This window comes from Hydra vulgaris, chromosome 03 (genome assembly GCF_038396675.1).
Source record: "Hydra vulgaris chromosome 03, alternate assembly HydraT2T_AEP".
NCBI lineage: Eukaryota > Metazoa > Cnidaria > Hydrozoa > Anthoathecata > Hydridae > Hydra > Hydra vulgaris.
The window spans coordinates 37,595,570-37,622,158 of NC_088922.1; the positions used below are offsets into that span (position 1 = coordinate 37,595,570).

The window sequence follows — 26,589 nt, forward strand, 5'->3', positions numbered from 1 at the left end:
TCTCCAATAGGCCCCGTATAAGACTTAGGACCATTTGTGTTTCCATCTAATTCAGATATGTGTTGCAGTGAAGATCAACTTGATGAAGCATACATCCTTAAAGGTCAAACTTCTTTTAAGAATTTTTTCAGGTTTTATAACCAAACCGTTATCTGCACCTGTATTAGAAGTTGTGTTATCTACAATAACAGCGACTAAGCTCTGAACACTATTATATTATGCTAAAACATTTGCAGCAGCATAGCTTATTTTAAACCGTATAGCAGTTTTTGCCAAATTTGTTAAATGAGTATAATTTTTTTTCAACTGACATGGTTATAGAAAATTCTGGAACAGATTCAAACTTATTATTGTTATCAATTAACTCAGTATCCAGATTGGAATCACATTGAATTTCGGCAGCTTAATACATCTTTTTATCTTCTCGTTAATTTCTCTCTCTTGCTTTCTTTTTTCTCTGGCAGCTGTTTTTTTATCTACTGTACCAATTTGAAATCTTCCTGTTATTCCAACTTTCGATGTTTGATCTTTTTTAAATATTTTCTATCCAATGGTGGTACCTAAAACAATTTTAATCTTTTTTAAAAAGGTGTTTACTCAGTTCAATAATAAACTTGTTAAAGTAACTCTAAAATAGAATGAATACAATAAAATAGTCTCATATATATTATACAATATCCTAAACACTTAAGAAAATTACAGTTCAAACCATCTCTTAGGCCTTTTTATTATTAATAATAAAACAAAATAAAGTATTTTGCTGACAAAATGGAAGAAAAAAATTTTCTATTTTTATTTATTCACTCTGACGTGTATTTGATTGTTACAACAGATTAAAGAATTAAATAAAGATTAAAGAAAGATTAAAGAATTAAATAAAGTCTAATTTTTAAAATTAAAATTATTTACCCTTTTGCCGCTTTCACAGAGACAAGCAAAGTTGTTTTGCAATCCAAGGGATTCTTATACTTAACAGATCTATGCATAAAAAAATTGCATGCGTTATAAAAATATTTAAAATCTATTAGAATAATTTTAATATCATTTTTATAAAAAAGCATTACAGAAAAAATGAAAACAAAAACATATCATTAAAATTATAAAATTATGTAAAATTATCCAATACAATAATTATAATTTAGCATTTAACTTATAAAAAAATATGATATCAAGTTATAATCAATTATTTGTATAAAGTTTAGCACAAGCTAAAAATAAGTATTGCATATAAAATGAAATTAACAATTTTTCTTACCTATTATTGCAAGCTACTACTAAAAGTTCACAACCACAAGAAGACAAATCAAACAAATGCTTAAAGTTGTAATCAAGATATTCCTTGTTTTTGTTTGCATTTTTGCATTTTCCATAAGCAGATAAAACTCTCTTAAGGAGTCTAGAAATTTTTTTTCCTACTGACTTCTTGCGGATCAGAGGAAGCTTAGGATTTTCTCTATTCCAGAGACTGATCAACTCTTTTGTTACTTTTGAAATTATCTCTGAAGAACTAGTACTTGCTACTTCATACATATTTTTACAAATAAGATATGAATATTGAATCACTTGTCTGTAGGTTGAAAGTTCGCTTATTGGAAGCTCTGATGGCAAACCAGTATACCTCTTGCTTTTCATTACGAGTTCTTAGTTTTTTATTATTTCAGGCATTTCCCTTCAAGTGTGTGTGTATATGTATTATATATACACACACATTATATATATATATATTATATATATATATATATATATATATATATATATATATATATATATATATATATATATATATATATATACATATTTATTTAATATTACAATATATACATATTTATTTAATTATTATAAAGTATTTTAGTTATGACTTCGGAATTCTAATTATGAAACTTTTTATTTACCAAAATTCCTAGCGCCCCTCATCCCTAAAACAGATGATTCTATATTTATTTGAACTCAAATCCCTAAATAATCATTAATTTTTTTAAATTTATATTTATTGGATTTTTTTTATTTATAACATAAAAACATTTTCCAGGGTGACTCTTATTAAATTTTAATCCTGGCAGTGGCCTAATGTATATCAGCCCTTGGAATTAAGGTTGGTATTAAGCCGATCTAAAAGTTTTGAGTTTGGCAAAAAATTGCCGACCTCTTTTTTTATGTTTTATGGTAACCCCTTTGTGTCAATTTTTTTTTGCCGACCTCCAACAATTTGAGGACGGCAAGTTATTGCCGACTTTATTTTTCCTAATTCCAAGGGTTGATATATATATATATATATATATATATATATATATATATATATATATATATATATATATATATATATATATATATATATATATATATATATATATATGTATATATATTTATATTTATATATATATATATATATATATATATATATATGTGTGTGTGTGTGTGTATATATATATATATATCTGTGTGTGTGTGTATGTGTGTGTGTGTGTGTGTGTGTGTGTGCGTATGTATGTATATATATATAAATTTCAAACTATTTTTTTTGTTAATTATATATCATTGAAAAGAGACTAAAATCAGTATTAAAATAGTTTCATAACAAAATAACATTTCAAAATAACAAATTTTGATACTTAAATGAGCATTACTTTTTGTAGAAATGTTATTTTGTTATGAAACTATTGCTTAATAAAACTGCAACCAATTTAAAATGTCAAGTTCAGCTTATGGAAGTTTTGTTATGAAACTGTATTGTTATATGCGCATCATTCCACTACAAAAAATTAGGTGTCTGCTTCATAATCTTTTTCAATAAAATTTGGCATGCATGTAGAAAATAAGTTTTAAAACTTTTTTCAATATTTTCTAAAAAACCTTCAATATCTATTTGATGTCTAATCAACAACGAAGTTTATAAGAAAAGTTAATTTAATAAAAGTGGTTGTAACTACAAATAAATAACAATACAAAAATAATGTTTAACTCACTAGTTTAAAAAAAATGTCTATGGTGATATAAAAAATATATATTTATTTAGTGATTTATTTGTATTTAAAAATAAGAAATACAAAAAGGTGATACAGGTAATATTAAAATTATTATAAGACATAAACTCAGCTATTAGTTCATGTTAATTGATTTTGTTTTGTTATATTCACCTCTAAAGTGGATGGGCTACTTAAGTTGAAAAGGATTTTTTATTTGTTTGTTGTTAAAATCCTTTCTAAACCCTTTAACTCAGAAGCAAAAGGAAAACAAGGTTGTGAGAAACAAATTGATTTACTTCTTGGGGTATGGTACATTTGTTGGTTGTTTAGTTTAACTAATAATAGTTGTCTGAGTAAAAGTATACCCTTCTGAGACATCTAATTTTAATAATAATAATATTTTGTGTATTTTTGATTGTGTTTCTTTAGTTATAAAGTAATGGAACATTTTGATAAGGCCAGTTGTAGTTTAGCCTTAAAAGTGCTGTCTACTGTGAGTGGAGGTTTGTTTGCTGGCGCTGCTTTGTATGTTGATTGTGTTGAAGCTCCAGCTCGTCGAACTCATGATGCAGCTTTAGCTATTACAATCTGGAAGCCATCATTTATACGAGCTAAAAATTTGCAGGTACTTTACTTTGTATAATTAATATTTTTATAATGTGAAAAAAAGTACTCAAGTTAAGACTCATTTTAACTTAATATACATTTGTAATATTATGGAATATATATTTATGACAGATATATTTGTAATATTATGGAATATTTATTTGTGACAGATATATTTGTTAAGTGAAATTAAAAGTTTAAAAGTCTAAAAATGCGTAAAAATAAATTTTATTTTGATGTTTTTTGCTTTTTATTGAACTTTACAAAAAGTGTAAATTTTTTTTGTTTTTAGACAAAAATGTGTCTTATTTCAGTTGCTTCTTCATTTGGTGTATATTTTTTAATGCGTGGATCTGGAAAATGCCCAATGCCATGGTTAGTGGCTGGTACTACTATGTTTGCTATCATACCTTACACATTAATATTTATAAGGCCAGTGTATACCGAGCTCTTGGAAACTGAAAAATGTATTAGTGTCAAAGGTATTTTTTTATTATTGCTGTCTTTTTATATTCATGATATGCAACAGCTAATACAGGTAATAATGCTAAGAAAAATTTGTATATTTTTTTAAATTAACTTTTATTTAATTTTTGTTGTTATTTTCATTACTTGGCTTCCTGAAATTAAAAAAAAATCAATAAAGCTTTTTTTGAAACTTAAATGATCATTTCCATTTGCTGAAACATAAAATAATAAACTATTTATGATAATTTATAAATAGCAGGTGTTGAAAACCAATATTTTAATTCTTTTTATTCATTTAAAAGTAAAATTTTAATTTTAACTTTAATCGGTTTTTGAAACAAACCTTATTAAATAAAATTTTGTTATATCTGCAAAAAAAATTTGTTATATTGAGTATCAAGTCTGATTTTGGCAATGATTGTTATACACAAAATAAAAATTTGAAGGTAGACAGTCACAATTTTCATGTTTTCTTTTGTTATGTGTTTGCCTAATCAATAAGGTAAATCTGCAAAATGTATTAAAGTGATAACTTACTTTCTTAAAGTAGGAAGATCTTAAGTTCTGATTTTCTAAATAAATAAATGGCGTGAAGGTTCTAATAAGCCCTAAGTATGTGGAAAAAGTGGAAAGGAATAATTCAATATTCTTAAAGATGTTACCGGATATGCCATAAGAAGAAAGCTTATTGAGAAGACCAGCATGCCAAACTTTATCAAAAGCTTTTAAAATGTCAAGAGCGAAGGCCTTAACCTCTCCACCTTTATCTAATGCACAATAAAACCTATTGGTTATTACTGTTAACAAATCAGCTGTAGAACGAGAAGATCGAAATCCATATTGATGATCAGAAAGTAAGCTATTAGATTCAAGATGAAAGATTAAGTGTTTGTTAATTAAAGATTCAAAAACCTTGCTTATGATAGGAAAAATACTAATGGGGCGGTAGTTAGACGAATCAGATTGCTCTCCAGAATTTTTGAAAATATGGATAACAGATGTCGCTTTCCAACAGGCTGGAAAATAAGACTCTGATAAGCACTTGTTGAATAGTTTTGAAAGTATAGACCACAGCTCTGGAGCACACTTCTGCAAGACTATAACAGGAATGCTGTCTAAACCACAAGCTGTAGAAGAGTCTAAGCTGGAAATCACTTTAGATACAGAAGCTGGAGTGATACAAATGTCAAGCAATGAATTAACCTGTTTGAGGGCTATATCAGGTAGAACGCAACTAGTGGAATCCCTTAATATTGATACTATTGAAGATTCTCCAGAAGTCACGAGAGCCTAATTTTTGTGATGAAATACGAGATTTCATGACCTGAGAAATTATATATTATAATACAGAGTATTTTACGAATCAGCTAATAAAATAAAATAGATCAATATTAATAGGTGTTTGAAAATTGTAGCTATATTAAGTTTACAACCACATGTCGCCATCCCCCTTTAAAAATAAAATAATAATAAATTAAAGTATATAAATGAAAATAAAAATTCTAATCATTACTTTAAATATGTAAATGTTTTTTGATAAAGTTTTAACTTTGTGAATTAGTTTAATTGTGACCTCATTAACGGAATAGATGTGGGAAGTCCAAGTTTCAAGATTTTCTGTACCCAGCCTCTTATCATTACAATTCTTTTTGAATATATTTCGCATTATAAATTTGGTATTTCTTAAAATCACATATTTTAACCAACGAAAAAACAATTTATGTCGATGTTATACGAACAAAATAAAAAGTTAATACAGAAGAATACAATAAAAAGTAAATAAAATTCGCACAAGATAAATTGTTTTTTTGGTTTTGGTACTTAAAATATGTGATCTCAACAATAACCAAATATGTGATCTCAACAATAACCAAATATGTGATCTCAACAATAACCAAATATGTGATCTCAACAATAACCAAATATGTGATCTCAACAATAACCAAATATGTGATCTCAACAATAACCAAATATGTGATCTCAACAATAACCAAATATGTGATCTCAACAATAACAAAATATGTGATCTCAACAATAACCAAATATGTGATCTCAACAATAACCAAATATGTGATCTCAACAATAACCAAATATGTGATCTCAACAATAACCAAATATGTGATCTCAACAATAACCAAATATGTGATCTCAACAATAACCAAATATGTGATCTCAACAATAACCAAATATGTGATCTCAACAATAACCAAATATGTGATCTCAACAATAACCAAATATGTGATCTCAACAATAACCAAATATGTGATCTCAACAATAACCAAATATGTGATCTCAACAATAACCAAATATGTGATCTCAACAATAACCAAATATGTGATCTCAACAATAACCAAATATGTGATCTCAACAATAACCAAATATGTGATCTCAACAATAACCAAATTGATTATGTAACATAAAAATAATAACAAAAAGCAAATGTTTTAAATTTGAAGAAGTATATTTTATAATAAATTAATTTGTTTCGTCCACATTTTTCTATAACGAGTTTTATAATGCTCCTATTTGTTATTTATGCATATTTTATTTATATATATATATATATATATATATATATATATATATATATATATATATATATATATATATATTTGTGTGTGTGTGTATATATATAAATATATATGTGTATATATATATATATGTGTGTGTGTGTATATATATATATATATATATATATATATATATATATATATATATATATATATATATATATATATATATATATATATATATATATATATATATATATAAATTATTTAATTATATTATTCTATGACACTTTTTTTTCCAGGTGATTCGTGGATTACTGAGAACTTAAATTATTGGGGTAAACTTCATTCTGTTCGAACTATTGTATCACTTGGTGCATTCACTCTTATGGCATATGCTCTCTCTAAGTCTTGAATTAAATGATTTTTTATAATTTTTTGTATAAGAAACCATATGCTTATAAAGAAAAAAAGCAAAATTTAAGTTGTAGATTTTTTGTGCGCAATAGTTAACTCGTCTGCTTTATATCGTTTATCGTGGAATAATTGAATATTAAGTTCTATTCTGCTATTAAATAAAATGTATCGATATTATGATTTTTAATAATGTTTTTTTATAACAAAAAAATAATAAAATTTAAGATAAAGAGTGAAGTGTTTTAATTTTACATTCAATTTTAGATAAACATCCGTCTACAGTAGGGATAGCCAGACTTTTTAGGATACGGGCAAAAAAAAGTTACAAAACAATTTTGCGGACAAAAAATATTTTTACGAAAATATAGGTGACTAATAACTATTATAATCATTTGCATCAAAATAATTGTTAAGAGTATTAAAATTTATCGTCGGAAACTAGTTTTTTGATGTCTGGATTGATTTTTGAGGTAGGTATAAGTAACACATTACCAAGATGGTTGTCAACTAAATATCCAAATTGTTTAACGGCATTTAAAAAAGTCTCTGCGGGCATTTTTTTGACCGCGGGCAGTGGTTGGCCACCACTGATCTACGCATTCAACTTCAAAAAGTTGAGTTCCTTTCAAAGGAATTCCAGAAATAAGTCTTGAAATAGGGACAAGTAATAAATATCAAGAAATGATAATATAATTATTAAGTATATAATAAATAATATTTTATACTCTTTCCAGTGATGTATTATTTGATAAGTCTTATGAGATATAAAAAAAAGAACAATTAGGGTTTTAAACGTTTAATTTTTTTACGTTTTAAATTGCATTTTTTGCATAAATAACTTTTCATCCAATTTTGAGTACTTCAAACATATTTTTACAAATATTAAATTTTATAATTTGAAATTGAAAAGTTTAATATTTATATAATCAAAGAAAGGAAACGTAGTAGTAGTAGTAGTAGTAGTAGTAGTAGTAGTAGTAGTAGTAGTAGATGCTGTAGCCGCCCGAAGACGACGAGTGTGTGTATTAATAACACACTTAGACAGCCGTGTCAGTATTAATTTTATTTAAAAGGAGCCAATTGTCTAATTGTGCTTTAAAACTGTTTACTGATTTTGCATTAACTACATCTTTAGGTAGTTTATTCCATGGTTTTGTTATTCTGTTAGTAAAGAATGAGTGTCTTAAGTTGCACTTTGTTTTTTCGCGTTCAAAGCTGACACCGTTTCCTCTAGACAATTGCAAATCATTAGGCTTGAAACCGTTTAAAAAGTCCACATTTTCAATCTTATTTAATAACTTATAAATCTGGATCAAATCTTCACGAAGTCTGCGTTCACATAATGGGCTGAGGCTAAGAATCTCCAGTAGGCCGGATCATAAAAATTAATTTTTTTTAGAATTTGTGAAAAGTGGCGTGATATAGTGTTGTTTAATATGTACAAAAAAAATATTTCTAAAGAATTTATTATACTTTGCATTTTTAAGTTTTAAGGTTTTATATGCTAAGTATATTTACTTTAGTACATGCATTAACTGAAACATGCATTTAACCCTAATACTAGATATAATCCCAAGGTTATGAAATTGAACCAAACCTATACCTACCTAACTAAATTAACCCTAATGATATGATTAACTCCAACGCTATTATAACTTTATATTATTATATTATTATTATTATATTATTCTATTTTTATATGATTATATGAAACGCCAAACATTTATATGTTAATACTTTTGTCTTTTATAATAATTGTCATGTCTTTTATAATAAATATTTATTAATGTTATATAATTATTATTGTTACAAAAAAACCACCTCCGTATTTATTTTGTAAAACTGCTTTCTAGTTTTTCAAATGTAAAATCTTGCCTCCAGTTTTTTACACAGGCCGCGCGTTGGCAAGGCCTGTTATACAGTAAGCCATAATCGCCAAATATTGTGCATAATCCATAACCATGACCCATAATCGCCAAATATTGTGCACACGAAAAAGTAAAAAACGCGCTTTAACAAGAATGCCTTTGCAGTCGCAAACTTAGGCCAATCAGTAATACAAAAAAACGTCATGTGATGCGCACGGTTTTTATTACTACTTGATCTGGTTTTCACGGTAACCTTAAATTCGACAACGAGCATCTTATTATATTATTAATTACTACGATCAATCCTGAATAAATAGATAATATAGGTACTAATAGTAATTATAATTTTTTAATAATTCATTATGTATTAAACAAACAAAAATCATAATAATTCATACGAAACATGACAAGGACTGGTAAGTCCAACATAATAATTATTGAAGTTTTAATACTTACACTCTCATTATTCCAATAGTAGGCTACTTTTACATTGAATATTCTGTGCAATAATTTCAAAGTCCTGTCGTAATATTATCATTTTATTACATTTAAGTATATAACATTAATTAGGTTCACCACACCAAATCTAAAATAATTTTAACATTATATTGTATTACTAAAGAAATGTAATATTTTAGAAATTAAAAAAAAAATGAGATTATGAAATGGAATTACCGAACTTAATTGAAACTACATGTACTTACTTGGTAGGGGGCCCAGGTCTTATAATTTTTAAGAGGGCTTACCAGGATTTTCCCGGTATCCCGGTGGGCCAGTACGCGCCTGGGTACATGGGCAGCAAAACAAAACTTGCTGTACAATAGAATATAATACCCAATTAACATTTGCCGATCCATTTGATCGAAAATATTTTGGAAACTTTGTTGGTATGATATGTTTTGTGATGTATTGAATTTTGATTTCAGGCGACATGTCTATTATATTTTCTCAATAATCCTTATGTTCATAGTAGACGTAATGACATTTCCAATGATTAAAAAAATGAGCGTTCTCAACACCTGACATCATTTTTGAGCGTTCTTCAACTATTTGAATGTTATTTTGTTGATGATTACTAGATGGACTATGTAGACGATATAGAATATGTAGACGATAATTCGTTCGACTTTTTTTTTCCCCGTGAAGTGAGTGAAAACTCTTTGAATTTTCCGCTAAGTCAGAAGAACTATTGTCTTTAAAAGATGTTGACATATTGTCGTAAAAAATTTATTGTGTTTGTTCTTATACAAGTTTAATTGAAGACCAGGTCATGTTTTCATTTTGCGTATTAGTATATTTTTTTATAAAAATAAGATGTTAATTTCACACATTCTTTTGCAGAAAATTTCAACTTTTTTAGTTTTTTAATCCATTCTTTCTCAGCCCCATCTTTTCTTTTTTGATTCATATTAAACTAAATAGTTTATATGAATAAAAAAATACATACAAGTAAATGCGAATGCTATTAAGTACAGTAAAAACAAAACGCTTGAAATAGTACTTAACTTTTATGCATTAAGATTAAAGTAAAACGTTGTGTAATGTTTTCCTTTTATAACTGCGCTATATTCATTTTTTTAAACCAGTTCTATTGGTTTACGTAAGAAAAAAACAACTTAAAAACTTTCATGCATTAAGGTTGCTATGCAATAAAATTTAATTGTCGTTTTTGCAAATTATTGTGTTTTTATAATTGGGGGAACTAAGAATTTTAAAAAGCACATAGGAAACACCATTTTTATGAAAAAATAGCATACCATAAATTTAGTAAAGTTTTAAACCGGTCCATTTTTTCAAAAGGAGGGTGACAGCTATCCCGATCCCCCCCCCCCCCCTCTATTTACGGGCCTGTAAAAAATGTGTGGTCAAAAAAGAGAGGCAGATCAAGCATTTTTTGGTCTTTTTAGCTAACTTTCAGACATAGAAATGCGATGATTGGAGCCTAGAAACAAAAAAGCCTCAAAATTTTTGCCCTACTCCCCTACCCTAAACGTGAGAGCAACAAGTCAATAAAATGTTTTTTGTACTGTTCTTAACTAGACTTGTACTTATCGATAAATTTTAAGTTTAATAGTAAAATCTCTCAGCGTTCAAAAATTATGACCTTATAAAATTTATAACCCAATTTATACAATTTCGCAAAAAACGATACAAAACGAAACAAAATTTTCTTAAAAATACGATACAAAACGATATGATATTTTTTTGTTTCGTTACGGCACGAAACGAAAATTATTGTTTTGTACTGAGTCAAACCGAACTTCCGAGAGGATACGAGAAGACGCAGATGCTTACTAATAATATTTAATTGAAATAGATAAAATCAAATTAATAAAAAAAATCGATGTTAAATATTATTTATTCCATAGATATGGAGTAAAATAGTTATATTTAATATCGATTAATAACGATAAGAAATACAAAATTAATTATACTTATTTTGACAAAATGGGGCATTAAAATAATTATTAGTACGTAAATCATATTTACTTTTGAGTTTTAATACACAAAAATTTTGGAATCACTGCGCGACAAAATGAGAAGGCACCCTCAAAATTAAAAAAAAAATGCAACTTTGCAATATTATAATACAATATTAAAATATATAATTTGCAATATTATAATTCAATATTTTAAAAATTATTTTTTTAATGCGACAAATTTATCAAACACTTTTACAAAAAACGTTTTATTTACGAACCGCAGTTGTGGGCAATTGCGAATATTTATTTGAAGTTAAAGACAATTATTTAACTGTAAGCTGTTGTGAGCTGTCAAAAATTTAATTTAGGCTTTTTTTATTAAATATAAAATAACAAGTTAGTTAATAATGGTTGTGCTGCAACGCTGAGTGCAGATAAAAAAAAACGTACTCTCGAAATCAGCAAAAATGGAACATTCCATTAGTTACATGGCTAGAGACATCGGACGCAGCCAAACTGTGATTAGAAACTACGTCAATAGTCCTCATACATATGAAATAAAAAAAGTCCTGGACGTCCATTTACATTGAGTGAACGTGATAGGTAAAAGTTGTTGAGACAAGCCTCAAATTCTTTATTAAATGCACGTCAAATTGCTGCAGAAGCAAATGTGATTGCTAATTTACGTACAATTCAGCGAGTTTTTCATAATGCTTTTAATTAATTTGTCTTAACGGACTGGATAGATGACATTATCATTTTCGCAATTTGCGTAAAGAACCAATAACACGGCATCAGCGTAAATGGATGGTGGTGGTGTAATGATTTGGTGTGTAAATAAAAAGTTTATTTTGTTGACGAAAAATTAAAGGCAATATACTATCTTCTAATTGTTCAAGAATTTTACGACGTGTTTCACTTTTAAAAAAACAAAACTTTCACCACCAATGACATCTGTCATCGGTGGTGAAAGTTTTTTTTTTTTTCCAAGATAATGTTGAAAAAAAAAAGAATTTTACGACGTGTTTCACCACCAATGACATCTGTCATTGGTGGTGAAAGTTTTGTTTTTTTAAAAGATAATGTTGAAAAACAAAGATATAGCTAAGATAGTAAAGGATTATTTCAATAACAGTGAAATTGAAACATTTAAATGGCTAGCTAGGTCCCCAGACCTGAATATTATTGAGAATGCTTGGAGACAGCTACCATATTTAGTGTTTGAAATGGTAAACTATATAATTCACAAGCTGAAATTGAAATTGACATTTCGTGCATTAAAAAGTTGTACGGTTCTTTATCTTTTGTGATTGAAGTGGTTCAAAAAAAAAAGTGGTATCCACTAATGATTTTTTAAATTTGAGACATCTTTTTTTAAAAAAGACAATTTTTATATATTTTTTCTATAAGTGTCTTATAATATTGAATTTACCAACTGAAAATACTGTTGTTGTTTTTTTTTTTTAAAAAAAAAAGTGAATTACGATTAAAATAAATTTTTTTACTGTTGTTAATTTGTTTACTGTTGTAAACCCTTTGCTTTCATTTTCTATAAAAATTAGTTTTTATTTACAAATGCATATTAGAGTTTTATAAATAATTCCGGGGTGTCTTATCATTTTGTCGCGCAGTGTACACAAGGAGATAAGTTTTCTTTACATTTAAACATAAAGCATAAAATGTTATATACGTTTTGTTGGTAAATATAAAGACTTTCATTTCTTTTAGGAGTGGTTTAGAAAGTAGCGTAAAACGGTTTTTAAAATTTATTACACGAACAGTGTTTCTGATGACGATAATGAGATTTAAGTTTTGTTTTCTTATTGCTACCCCACACGGTGTGTAAACAATGTCATATGTGTCAATAACCAAAATAATAGTATAGCTGTGTTAATTGTTGATTGTTTAACATGTTTCTTGCTTTATATATACCAATAGGTATATTATAGTACCAATAGGTTTCGCAACTTTTGAGGAGGTACTGTCAATGTGATTTTTCCAAAATAGATTTTCACCAATATACACTCCTAAAAAATTTAACAATCTTTTCTCTTTTAATAATTATATTATCAATAAAAAGATTAGGTATCAAAGTTTTGTTTTCAGAGGCAATCTATGTTTTTTGGAACGTGAATTAAAAAGTTTCCATTAAGTTATATCAATGTTTACGACAACTTACTTATTTTTAACCAATTAGAAACTTTTCTTAGTTCATTTGTCATGTTATTGAAAAGTGTATTTGTATTTTCATGAGATAAAAAGATGTTTGTGTCATCTGCAAAGATTATGGGCGATAAGTTTAAAGCTTTATTAAAATCATCGATATATATTTAAAAGAGAAGTGGTGCAATCATAGATCCTTAAGGAACATCACATGTAGTATTCATTAATATCTTAGAGTCAGAATTTTGATTGTAAGCATATTCTTTGCAGTTTGTAAAATACCTTTCAAACCAACTAAATATTTCTTTTATACAATAAAAATTATCTTTTATACAATTAGAGAGTAGTTTTTTTAACAAGATCTTATGATCAACGGTGTCAAAAGCCTGGACAGGTCTTGGACTGTAAGTTGAGAGTTTCTGAAAGATTCAGATATGTTACGTTTAAGTAAAAGGATAGCGCGCTCAGTTGAATTATTCTTTTAAACCCAAATTGATTTTTATAAAACCATTTATTGTCAATAAGATATTTATAGACTCGGTACATACGTTATACATGATTCTCTCGATAATTTTGGAGAAAAATGGAAGAATTAAAATAGGGTGATAGTTGTTTATATTAGTATGATCGCCGGTCTTGAAAACAGGAATCTTTGCTATTTTTAGATGATCTGGAAAGGATCCTTGAATGATAGATGTTCTAAATACTTTAAAAAGAATATTTTTGATAACGTCGTAAGAGTCGATTATATTATTTCCGTTAACGCCATCAGATCCTGTGGCTTTCGTTTTAATAATCTAAATCTATCATCAAACTCGTTATAAGTCAATTCAGTAAAATTTATGTTTGAATTTATATGACTTACGTGCAAAATCGTGTTGTAATAGGCTGGGTAAATTTTTTGTAATTTTGCTTAAGTTTTTAGTCACGTAAAGCTGTGCAATTACTGAGTAAACAGCTTTACGTGAATAAAAATGTCAGCAAAACTGCTCCAGCTTTTGTTCACGTAAAACTGACCAGTTACTGAGTAAAAGCAATTGCTTTTTGTTATTCGCCCAGCCTAATAGCTAATTTGAAAAATGATTGCTCATTAATTATTTTATTAAATTATGCAAAAAAAAAAAGTTTTAAAAATAACAACTATTTTATGCTTATTAGTAACACAAAAAATATTTTCAAGTAAAAAATAAAATTCGAAAAAAAAGTTCTTTATTCTACAGCTTACGGCATGATAATTATACAAAAATATATTTTATATATACATTTTATTGCTGAATGTTTAAGCAATAAAATGGTATATAATAATGTAATTTTTGAAAATGTTTTTATTTTTGTCCAACGCCGGGAACAATGTGTTACGGTAAAATTAAAAAAAAAAAATGCGTTTTTATAAACCATGTTTTAGCAAAGTGATTTTAAAAATTGAAAATAATTTTTTTTTCAAATTTTTTTGCCCTGTCCCCCTTCGTCCAGATATCACTGTTCCTAACAGCAAGTTGTAACAAAGTGATCCCATAAAGCTAGAGTACCAATTTCTTTCAAGCATGATCTTGACAGCAAATTAACAAATAAGTCGTATACATGTTTGTATCTCAGACCTCCAGAAAACTAAAATCTTGTGAAAAGTCACAAATTTTTCAAAACTTTGGTTGGCTGTAACCAAAGCGAAAAAAACTTTGTTTTTTGAAAAATCAAAGTTATATCATGAAGTTCCTCATTATTTCACATCTTTTCAGCTTGCACATATTCTAAAAAATGTTTTGTAAAATATGAACACCCTTACTATTTAATATTAGGTATGTACCACTTTATTTGATTTGATGCTTTGTGGATAATTCTATACAAATACAAAAACATGAAATTTTTTTTATATGTTATAATTCTCTAAATTATTTTTCTTTTTAATGATATTACAATGGAACAAAAAATAATGAAATTGTTCTTCTAAACGGCGTCAGAGTCGATATCTTTAGAAACTAGCTATATTTCATTGACAGCAAATGTTTTTTTACGGTGCTTTAAAAATGACAAAACAATACGAAGCATAATTTTCGTATTTACTGTGGGATAGCCTAGCCGTGGCTAGGCTATCCCACAGCCCCCATTTTAGGGGGAGGCAGCGAATTTAGGGGGTCTGTTTGCAAGTTTAGAGGTTCTTTTGGAAATTGAAAGAACTTTGTTTTTTGGAAATTTTTTAAGACATTGGGCCTAATGATAGATTTTTTTATTTTTAGAGAGGAGGGGGAAGGGGCTTCCGAACAACTGGCCGGGACCGTATTTACTTTATGAACATTCATCGCGTAAAAAAGACTCAGTACCCGTTACTTAAAAATACTTTACAAGTAATTAATGATTTAAAACGAGTATTTTAGCGTAAACGGTACTTACAAATATTTTTGTAGCAATTATTTTCATAAAATCAAAAACATTTTTCAAAACCATTAAAAAAACTTTTTGTACCTACAGAATTTTTAATAACCTCAACAAAAAGTTTTTAAAAATAAGAATTTATATTAAGATATTGTATCTATATTAAAAATATAAATAAATAATTAAGTCAATTTAAGGTTAAATTTCATAAATTTTATTTTCTCAAGTATATTTATTTGCTTCAAAATCCTTTCATTCTATAATAGACTCTATACTCATCGCATTCATTCATAAAAGCTTCGGCATAATTTTGAGACATTGAAAACAAAATCAAAAAAAAAACTTTAAAACATTGCCAGATGATTCCTTTTTCTTTTAAGTTTGAACTATAAAACAATGAATAACCGAATTCTTTAAGCTATCCATTTTTCAAAACAGTCCAACAGTTGGAAACTGTCCAATCGTTTTTTAACATCTTCCAATAGACAATCATTTACTAGTTTTCTATGCTCAGAATTTTTTATGCTAGCCACTTGTTCTTGACGATTCTCAGGCACAGGAAGTTCTCTTATAAGCATCTCACAAAACAACACACCAAAACTATAGACATCCAACTAAAAAAAAAAAATTAGTATATAAACACCAAAAATTTTTAAAACCAACCAAAATGAATACCACAACTAAAATTAAAACACTGAAACCAACAGATTCATAAAATCAATTAAAATTCCTCAACACAAACTTTAATATATACTTTTGAAGTTTGATCTATACTTCCAGCTTCTGGGGCAGAATAAAGAAGAGCTCCAGGATGCCTTGTCATTGTTAATCTTACAAAATTAGCTGCTCCATAATCCGAAAGTTTAGCTTTCCAATGCTTATCATTGCGATATAATAAAATGTTGGAGCTGCTAATATCTCTATGTATAATCGGAAACGGTTTAAACTGATGCAAATAAGCGAGTGCTCGAATTATATCAAAACCAATGTGTAAGGAATCATCGACACTTAAAAATTGGCGTCCTAAAAGTGTTCTTAAGTCTATTTTCAACAGCTCCATCACCAGCAAAGGTGTTCCATCATCATTTGTTGCTCCAATAAATTGAACTAAACAAGGATGCCTACATCTGGAAGCTATGCTCATTTCTCGTTCAAAAAGCCGGCGATTGTGAGGAGATAGTATAAGTAAATGTATTTGCTTCACTGCAACCTCTGTTCCACGGAACTTTCCTACTTTGACGTTACCCCAAGCACCGACACCAGCAATTTTCTCAGTAACACATATTTCTTTTCTTTCTATAATCCAATCCTTCTGGTGAGTTAAATTAAACTGTTCAACTAGTTCTGGAGTTTTTGAAAGTTCTGTTCGACATTCATTAAGTTCGGCACGGACTTCAGCAAGAAGCACTTTTTCAGCATTAATTTCTTCATTTAAACGTTCTGTCTGAAGTGCATGCAAGGCACGCAACTCTGTAAGTTCGTGCGTTAAAGACCTTTCTTGTTCACGGCTGCGAACAAGTTCTTCTTGCAAACTGACCAAGTTTGTATAGAGTTTATTTATATCTGTTCTTAACTTAGTATACTCCTGTTCGTGAATACGAAGCTGAGTTCTATTTGTATCAGCCATCGATTTCGCATGTTGCAATTCTATTTTAGTCAAATCAAGTTCAACAGCAAGATTCTCTTTTGAAACTTGCATTTGCATTAAATGTTGTCTAGTTTCTTCTATAGTTCGTTTATCGTCTACCGCTGAGTTAGTTGGTTTAGAATTCGCGGTTTTAAGCTCCATTATTACTTCGTCTCTATTCCGCAAAGCATCATTTTTTTCAGCTAAAACACGTTCTTTGTAAAGTATATCTTGTTGATAACTAGCAACCTGTGCTTCTAGCAATTTTACAAGATCTCGCTCTGTTTTTAAATCATTTAATAATGTAGCTATTTCTAATTCCCGACCATTTTTTAATTTTTCTAGAGCCCCCTTTTCTTTTGTCAGTTCATCATTTAATTGAAGTTGATTTTTTAAATCAGTTTCAATTGACTGAATAATCATACGTTGCTGAGCTGCTAACATTTGATAATGTGCAGCTTCGTGGGTCAACGTTTTGATACGCTCATCCATCGCATCAACTGTATAAGAATCGAATCTTCGAGCAATTTTGATTTGGTGAGAACTTTCATGAGACAAGTTTTTCTAAAACAACACAATATTTAACTCCAAAAAAAGCAGTTAAAAAATATAACCTCAACAGACATTTTGTTCTTAAAGTATTATAACAAAAATTAATACTAAAATTAGCTATTAAATTAATTAAATTAATACTAAGATTAGCAAAAATAAAATAATAAAAATAATTTAACAGCTAAAACAGTCTAATATACTTGAGTAAAAAAAAACACAAAACAACATAAAGGATTAACTTACAAGATCCCGTTTTCTAAATGAACTCAATTCTTCTAAAAATAAATTAATAATAGATGAAAACAATAACACAAGAAAACAGCCTTAAAAATACTTCTCAAAAAATTAAAACCATTCAAATAACTGACCATAACTAGGTTGCTCATTGTTACAAAGATTTTTTTCAAAACTTTATTTTTTTTTAAGAATCATTCTTATATATTTTTTCTGATTGTAGTAAGCAGTTTAGTTTATATTGATATAAAACATGAGAAATATAACTAGGCAAATAAAGATTTAAAGTGATGTGCCCCACAATATTTCGTATTGAGACCTCTATTCGTGTTATAAATAATTTTTCTGATAGTACCTATTTTGTCACAAAATTATATGCTTGTGATACTAAAACTACATCAGTTAAAGAAAGTGAACAAATCATATTGTTAAACAACAAATCTGAATTCAAATGATTGAAAATATTGATTATGGATATTACATAAGATTTTACAAAACCCAAGGTATATTGAAAACCAGTTTATCTTTTAAAAAAGAAAAAACAGCAATAACAACAAAAAAACAACTTACTTTGAGATTTCTGTAATGGTGACACAAGTTGTGAGTTTTCTGTTTCTGTTGGTATAGTACGTGAACTCACTGCTTCTGTTGGTATAGTATGTGAGTTCACTGTTTCTGTTGGTGTTATTCCGTTTTTTAGTTCTGGTTCAACTGAGTTCACTTGATCAGAACAACTTAAAGATTTGTTCCTAAAAGAAAATGTTTCTTTGCTTGATAGCTTAAAGCTCTAACATCATTTTTTTAGTTTAAAATCCAAACTTGTGAGGATAGTAAACTAAAAAAAAAAAAATGATTCCACACTTATATGGTTTGGACAGATCTCTTTAATGCTATTTATTTAATTATTTAAACTATTTAATATTTTATTAAGGTAATTAAAAGTTCCAACTCTTGCCCATAGCATTCCTGCCATTAACCATTAACTTGCACTAAATGTTTTAATTGTAACAAAAATATTGAGAGCAAATCAGGCTAACATCAGGGTGTACAGCAATTAAGAAGATTATCATTCAAAGTTTACAAGCTCTTCTTAACAAATAAATTTGAGGTTTTATATCCCAATTTTTCTCTTCCTAGGTAAGTTGGCTTGCCCGCCCCAAGAATAAGACTAACATTATTATCATTAAAAATTAGGTGTATATATATATATATATATATATATATATATATATATATATATATATATATATATATATATATATATATATATATATATATACAGTATTGGACAAAACATGTGCAACCAACATCGAACAATACTAAAAAGTGTTCCTAATTTTACATGTCTTAAAAACGAAACGAACTATACTACCTCAGCAAACAGTTCAGGAGTCTAGAGTTATAGCATGTCATGACATGAGCAATCAGCTGACAGGTGAAAGCACACAGGCAGAATTTTGTTGATAAGTGCCATTTTGCAGCGGACAAAACAAGTGCAAGTTTTTTAGTTTGTTTTATTTTCTTAAGTCTAGTCCGTGTCAACGTCACGGAAGTTTTTTAATAATTAAAGGAAGTATCCAGAAGTTTCCAGAAGCATGCAGAAGCTTCCAGAAGTTTCTAGAAGAAGCATCTGGAAGCATCCAGAAGCATCCAGTAGCATCCAAAAGTATCCAGAAACATTCAGAAACATCCAGACGCATCCATAAGCTTCCAGAAGCATCGAAAAGAAGCACCTAGAAACTTCCAGAACAGGTTCACACAGGTTCATTTTACTATATAAGAGACATGTAAATCGTCATGTAACTCAGTAAGTATATGGAAGTCAATCAGTCAGTATTTTCAAGACAGTTAATTGAAGTGAGTTTTATCAAAGTGTTTTATCGAAAAACATCAATACAAGGCATGAAAAAAAGTGTTTCATTACATCAATACAGTCCACATCCAACCAAGACGTTGTGTTCCACAGAGCATTATTGTATCATCACAAAGTAAATGTAACACCGTAAGCCTTGAGAAGCGTGATTATTTATTTTAATTATTTTTATGACTTCAAGTGCAAAAATGGCTCCCGACAGTCATGGATTGGAACTAAGAAAGAAAATTATTGGTGATTATGTAAGTGAAATATCACAAAAAAGTATTTGTGATAAATATCGCGTGAAAAAATAGACCATACCAAGACTATGTTCCAAATATCGTTCTACGGGGAAGTTGGCAGCAGATAACAAAGGTGGAAGACCGCGTTCCACCACTTCTAGAGAGAATTCTATGATCGTCAGATCCATCAAGAAGGATCCCTGGATATCATCACTCGAGATACAAAAGCAATTAGAGCTGCCTGTATCGGACCGAACAATCAGACAACGTGCTGTTGAAGCCGGGTTTTTTTCTCGACGCCCTGCAAAGAAACCGCTGATTTCACTAAAAAACCAGAAGTAAAGACTCCTGTTTGCTACATCTCATATTGACTGGAATGTGCAGAAATGGCAAACTGTCCTATTCAGTGATGAATAGAAGTTCAACATCATTTGGAGCGATGGTATTTGCCGTGTACGTCGACCGGCCGGAAAACGCCTCAATTTACGTTACTGCCATAAGACCGTGAAGCATGGTGGAGGCAATGTAATGCTCTGGGGGTGTTTTTCTGCTAACAGTCTAGGTCCAATACATCGAAATGATGGAATAATGGACCGTTTCATGTAGAAAAATATCCTGAAAGATGTTATGTTACCTCATGCTGAATGGAATATGCCAATAAAATGGGTTTTTCAGCAAGACAACGATCCGAAACACACTGCAAAAGTAGTCAAGCAGTGGTTTCAAGACAACCACCTATCCGTGATGGATTGGCTGCCTCAATCTCCGGATCTCAACCCTATCGAGAACCTGTGGGAGATTGTCAACCGCAGAATTAATCGTGAAGGTGTTCGTAATAAGGATCAACTGTTTGAACAAATCCAAAAGGCCTGGGCAGCGATTCCACAGAGTTTCATTGATCACCTGATCAAATCTATGTCTCGAAGATGCAAGGCTGTGATCGACAACAAAGGATTTGCCACGAAATATTGATAGCGAAATACAGCTTGGTCAACATTTTGTTGAGTTGCACTTGTTTTGTCCAGAAGGAAATTACCTTTTTTTAATACTTTTGAATAATTTATTAATTTTCGTGTACAAATAATGAACTTTATGATGAATAAAACTTGAAGAACTTTGTCTCTAAACAGTTACATGGTTATCTCTCTAAATTGAAAAAATGCAGCACTTTTATATAAAGAAACTAAATTAGCATTATTTGGTTGCACTCGTTTTGTCCGATACTGTGTATATATATATATATAACGTCTGTTCACAAAAAATCCGGACTGATTTCAAATGTACACAAATTGTTCTAAATTTCGAATTTTCGATTCGAAATTTTTAAATTTAATCGGTCAACAACAACAGTTTCATTTTGTGGCAAAATTGAGTTTAAATAATTAATTCAAATAAACATGGAGCATCTAAAAGAGAACGATGTTAGAAATGTGATTGGAAATTTTTATAAACAAAACATAAACAGTGGAAAGAAATTTACAGTGGATCATTTTAAGAAAATGGGAATCGCTAAATCTACAATTTATGACATAATTAAAAGGTCTGAAAATAATTTGCCAATGAATAGAAAAATCAGTTGCGGCAGAAAACCTTTTAAAATTACACCAGAAAAGAGAGAGTCCATGATTGCAAGAGCAGAAGAGAGAATCGGGATTTCGCAAAGAAAATTGGCACTAAAATATAAGATAAGCGTTTCATACGTAAATAGATTATTAAGTATGCATGGACTAAAGTATACCAAAAGAAAAAATGCACCAAAAACAACAGAAAAGCAAGAAATTAAACAAAAGAAAAACTTATTAAAACTTTTAAAAACTTTTTTCAAGCCATCAAATGAGTTTGAAATCATCATGGACGATGAATCTTATTTCTGTGTAAATGGTGCAAATTGTTCACAAAACTCTGGCTACTATACAAAGGATAGTTTTCTGATCCTAACATTAAATTCAACTTCAAAAAAAAGTTTGACGAGAAAGTTCTCGTTTGGATTGCAATCAGTCGTTTTGGTCATTCATCGCCTTATTTTGCTGTAAAAAACTGTGCACTGGATGCAAAAACTTATTCTAAAGAATGTATTACAAAAAGACTTCTTCCATTTATAAATTCCAAGCATCAAAACATGACAATTTTATTTTGGCCTGATGAAGCAAGATGTCATTATGCAAAACACACATTAGAAACTTACAACACTTTAGGTATTAACTTTGTCGACGCTAAAGATAACCCCCCCAAATGTACCGCAGTTAAGGCCAATTGAAAATTTTTGGGCACATTTAAAAGCAAAAGTTTATGGAAATGGATTTACTGCGAAAAATCTTGACCACCTTAAGAATAGAATTCGATTAAAGTTGAAAGAGTTTGATCCAGACTACTTTTTCAACCTAATGGATTCAGTCAAAACTAAAGTTCGAAAAGCCGCTGATTTAGGACCACTTTCGGTTATAAAATAGTTAACAATGTCCAGTCACTCCTTTTAGTTAAAATTTTTGTCAAAAATCGATTAATTTTGTATTCAATTAAGAACAATTTTTCATTCCGGATTTTTTGTGAACAGACGTTATATAGGGTTCATGGCAGTTTTAAAAATCCATTTTCCCTGAGTTTTCCCTGATTTTTCTATATTTTTAAATATTTTTTCCCTGAGTTTGTGCGGTGGAAAGTATATATTTTTCCCTGTTTATTTTGAAGGATATATTACTTTCACAACTCAATCCTTGTTCCCAAAACATATAGTTACTACAGTAATCCATTTATCTAAACATATAGCTACTATATATTATAAATGTTATAAAACCACTGTAGTGAGCAACTTTCAATATTAAAAAAGATTCAAAAACTGTATACTGCAAAGTAACTTCAATCTAAATATTAAAATAAAAAATATTCCCTAAGTTTTCCGTGATATTAAAGATTTTCAAGAAAATTCCCTGACTTTTCTAGGTATTCCCTGATTTTCTAAATTTTAAAAACTTTTCCCTGGTTTTCCAGGTTTTCCCTGAGTGCCATGAACCCTATATATATATATATATATATATATATATATATATATATATATATATATATATATATATATATATATATAATTAAATCAAAAAATCAAATATTGCCAAACTTAGGTATTTATTATCCTAAATAATGTCTTGTTGTTCTAATCTATATAAAACATAAGTATTTTTTTAATAATTCAAGTATTTTTATCCCAAACATTGTCTTGTCATTCTTTTTAAACTTTATAAAACTTTAGACCATTAAGTTTCAATAACAACATCAGAATTTACTAAAACATTGAAATGTATTTTTTTTTCTTTTTGAATTGATAGTTATTTATATTAGTCTTCTTTCTTAATTTCTTTAGTAAACCTACATATATATTTAAGTAGTTTAATATAGCTTAACTTTGTTTAGTAAACCTACATATATATTTAAGTAGTTTAATATAGCTTAACTTTGTTTAGTAAACCTACATATATATTTAAGTAGTTTAATATAGCTTAATTTCTTTAGTAAACCTACATATATATTTAAGTAGTTTAATATAGCTTAATTTCTTTAGTAAACCTACATATATATTTAAGTAGTTTAATATAGCTTAATTTCTTTAGTAAACCTACATATATATTTAAGTAGTTTAATATAGCTTAACTTTGTTTAGTAAACCTACATATATATTTAAGTAGTTTAATATAGCTTAACTTTGTTTAGTAAACCTACATATATATTTAAGTAGTTTAATATAGCTTAACTTTGTTTAGTAAACCTACATATATATTTAAGTAGTTTAATATAGCTTAATTTCTTTAGTAAACCTACATATATATTTAAGTAGTTTAATATAGCTTAATTTCTTTAGTAAACCTACATATATATTTAAGTAGTTTAATATAGCTTAACTTTGTTTAGTAAACCTACATATATATTTAAGTAGTTTAATATAGCTTAACTTTGTTTAGTAAACCTACATATATATTTAAGTAGTTTAATATAGCTTAACTTTGTTTAGTAAACCTACATATATATTTAAGTAGTTTAATATAGCTTAACTTTGTTTAGTAAACCTACATATATATTTAAGTAGTTTAATATAGCTTAATTTCTTTAGTAAACCTACATATATATTTAAGTAGTTTAATATAGCTTAATTTCTTTAGTAAACCTACATATATATTTAAGTAGTTTAATATAGCTTAACTGTGTTTAGTATCCAAAAAAACATAAAAAACTGTAATTTCAAATCTGTTTGTGCGTATTTTACAAACAATGATTTGACTATAAAAATTGTTTAAACATCTGTAATATGGTGAATTAAAAAACTGCTAACAGTTAATTTAATTAGTTGAAATTATTTAATATAATTTTATAAATAATTGGGATCAAAAACGAAAGTTTTGATTCTTTATGCCCATGAAAAATCATTTTGTAAATTTTTTATAGCAAATTGATCTGTTATTTAATATAAAAATATTAAATAACAGATCTTGACATTTCTGTTTTGATCAACATTTTCTAATTATGACTCAATCTATGACTCAACAAGCACTTTAGAAATTATAATTCCAGATTCTAAAATCTAAACTATGCAAGAAACATAGTTTTTGATTACAAAATAATTCTAGATTCTAAAATCCCAAATTGCATATACTCTAATATATTTTTTAAAAATCAAAATTAATTTCTCAAAAGAATGCCACCAAAAAAATCAACATTAAAAAATCAAGTACCCTTTTATTATCTTTTCTTCTTTGGGCCATAAGTTTTGTTTTATTATATTTTCTTCTTTAGGCCATAAGTTTTGTTCAGCAAGTCGAACTAAAAACTAATGCTTAAACAAAGGTAAATCACTGAATTATATGTTATATGTGTATATTACAAACAATATTACAACTCTTATTTACAGTTATAAACAACAGTAATAATAATCAATAAAATATATTGAAATATATATGTGTGTATGTAGTCCCTACTAGCTCTTTAAGGTCATCTTTTATGTCAGCTGGAACGTTATCTTTATATCCCAAATACAAGATAATAGTTTCTAAAAAACATAATATAATTGTATGTGTTAGTATACATGCAGCAAAAAATATTTTAAAGCAAAGCTATTAATATATAACTAGTTGTTACAAGTGTACATAGTGACAAACAATCACTCTTACTTTAGCAAAAGCTTTTACTTGTGCAAGTTGAACTTAATTCTCAAATGCTCTCTCTCTCTTTCTCTCTCTCTCTCTCTCTCTCTCTCTCTCTCTCTCTCTCTCTCTCTCTCTCTCTCTCTCTCTCTCTATATATATATATATATATATATATATATATATATATATTTATATATATATATATATATACACACACACACAACTATAAGCCTTTGTTTAGATAAACAGTGCGATGTCACACTGAAATAACCTGCTGCCAGGGGCTTCAGTATCTACATTGATTATCTTATAGCCTGCTGCTGCAAAGGAGTGCTGCTACACCAGCTGAGGGTTTGAGCTGGGATAGCAATCTTTCCTTTTATTATTTTTTGCTTTATCTTCTTTTTGCGAAAAAGCTGTATGCTATAAAGATAATCAAAACTAATAAGCAATTGTTGATCTGTATACGCTATTATATATAATATAATACATATATTGCTATTTGCTATTATATTATATAATATACTATAATATATATTATATTATATAATACATATATTGCTATATGCTATTATATATAATATAATATATATATATATATATATATATATATATATATACACACACACACACACACACACACACACACACACACACACACACACACACACACACACACACACACACACACATATGTACATATATATACACACATATATACATATATATATGTGTGTGTATATATATGTATATACATACATATATGTATATATACATATACATTTATATATTTATTATCTTTATTATTTTATTGACGGCTCATACATAAACTGAGTTAAATAGGGAGAAAATATTAAATAGGAAAATATTGAAGATGAGTATTATAAATATGAGGGACACTATATAAATCAAGAAACTTCACATGAAAGTTTAAAGAATGCAAATGAAAAAACTTAGAAAACAGCTCAAATAAAATCAAACAAAAAACTTTCCCCATTTAATACCGTTAAACAGAATTATATGAAGATACCCAACACAGCTCTATCATCTCTTTGATTTAAATTATCTCCTGCTATTACATATGCAAATGTATCTGCTTTTCTTCAAGATTTGATCAAATCTAATTATTTAACTCCAAAAATTTGCTAATTTAACATGCAAT

The 26,589-nt window shown here is 28.1% G+C and overlaps 2 protein-coding genes across 2 annotated transcripts in view; one reads left to right on the forward strand and one right to left on the reverse strand.

Annotated features, from left to right (window-relative positions):
- Window positions 1–3,356: 3,356 nt before the first annotated feature.
- Window positions 3,357–7,031, forward strand: LOC100205151 (uncharacterized). Its single transcript, XM_065793111.1, has 3 exons — window positions 3,357–3,588; window positions 3,862–4,051; window positions 6,850–7,031. Exons 1-3 carry the CDS (start codon window positions 3,403–3,405, stop codon window positions 6,960–6,962), a joined length of 489 nt encoding a protein of 162 aa, XP_065649183.1. The 5' UTR covers window positions 3,357–3,402; the 3' UTR covers window positions 6,963–7,031.
- Window positions 7,032–15,931: 8,900 nt separating this feature from the next.
- LOC100215801 (serine/threonine-protein kinase tousled-like 1) overlaps window positions 15,932–26,589 on the reverse strand; it is a 31,416-nt gene continuing 20,758 nt past the window's right edge. The window contains exons 6-11 of the mRNA XM_065793112.1: window positions 25,260–25,330; window positions 25,017–25,111; window positions 18,772–18,950; window positions 18,211–18,242; window positions 16,543–17,979; window positions 15,932–16,402 (exon numbers count right to left, since the gene is read on the reverse strand). Coding sequence (XP_065649184.1) covers window positions 16,202–16,402; window positions 16,543–17,979; window positions 18,211–18,242; window positions 18,772–18,950; window positions 25,017–25,111; window positions 25,260–25,330 — 2,015 coding nt within the window. The 3' untranslated portion in view covers window positions 15,932–16,201. The remainder of the gene's footprint in view (window positions 16,403–16,542; window positions 17,980–18,210; window positions 18,243–18,771; window positions 18,951–25,016; window positions 25,112–25,259; window positions 25,331–26,589) is intronic.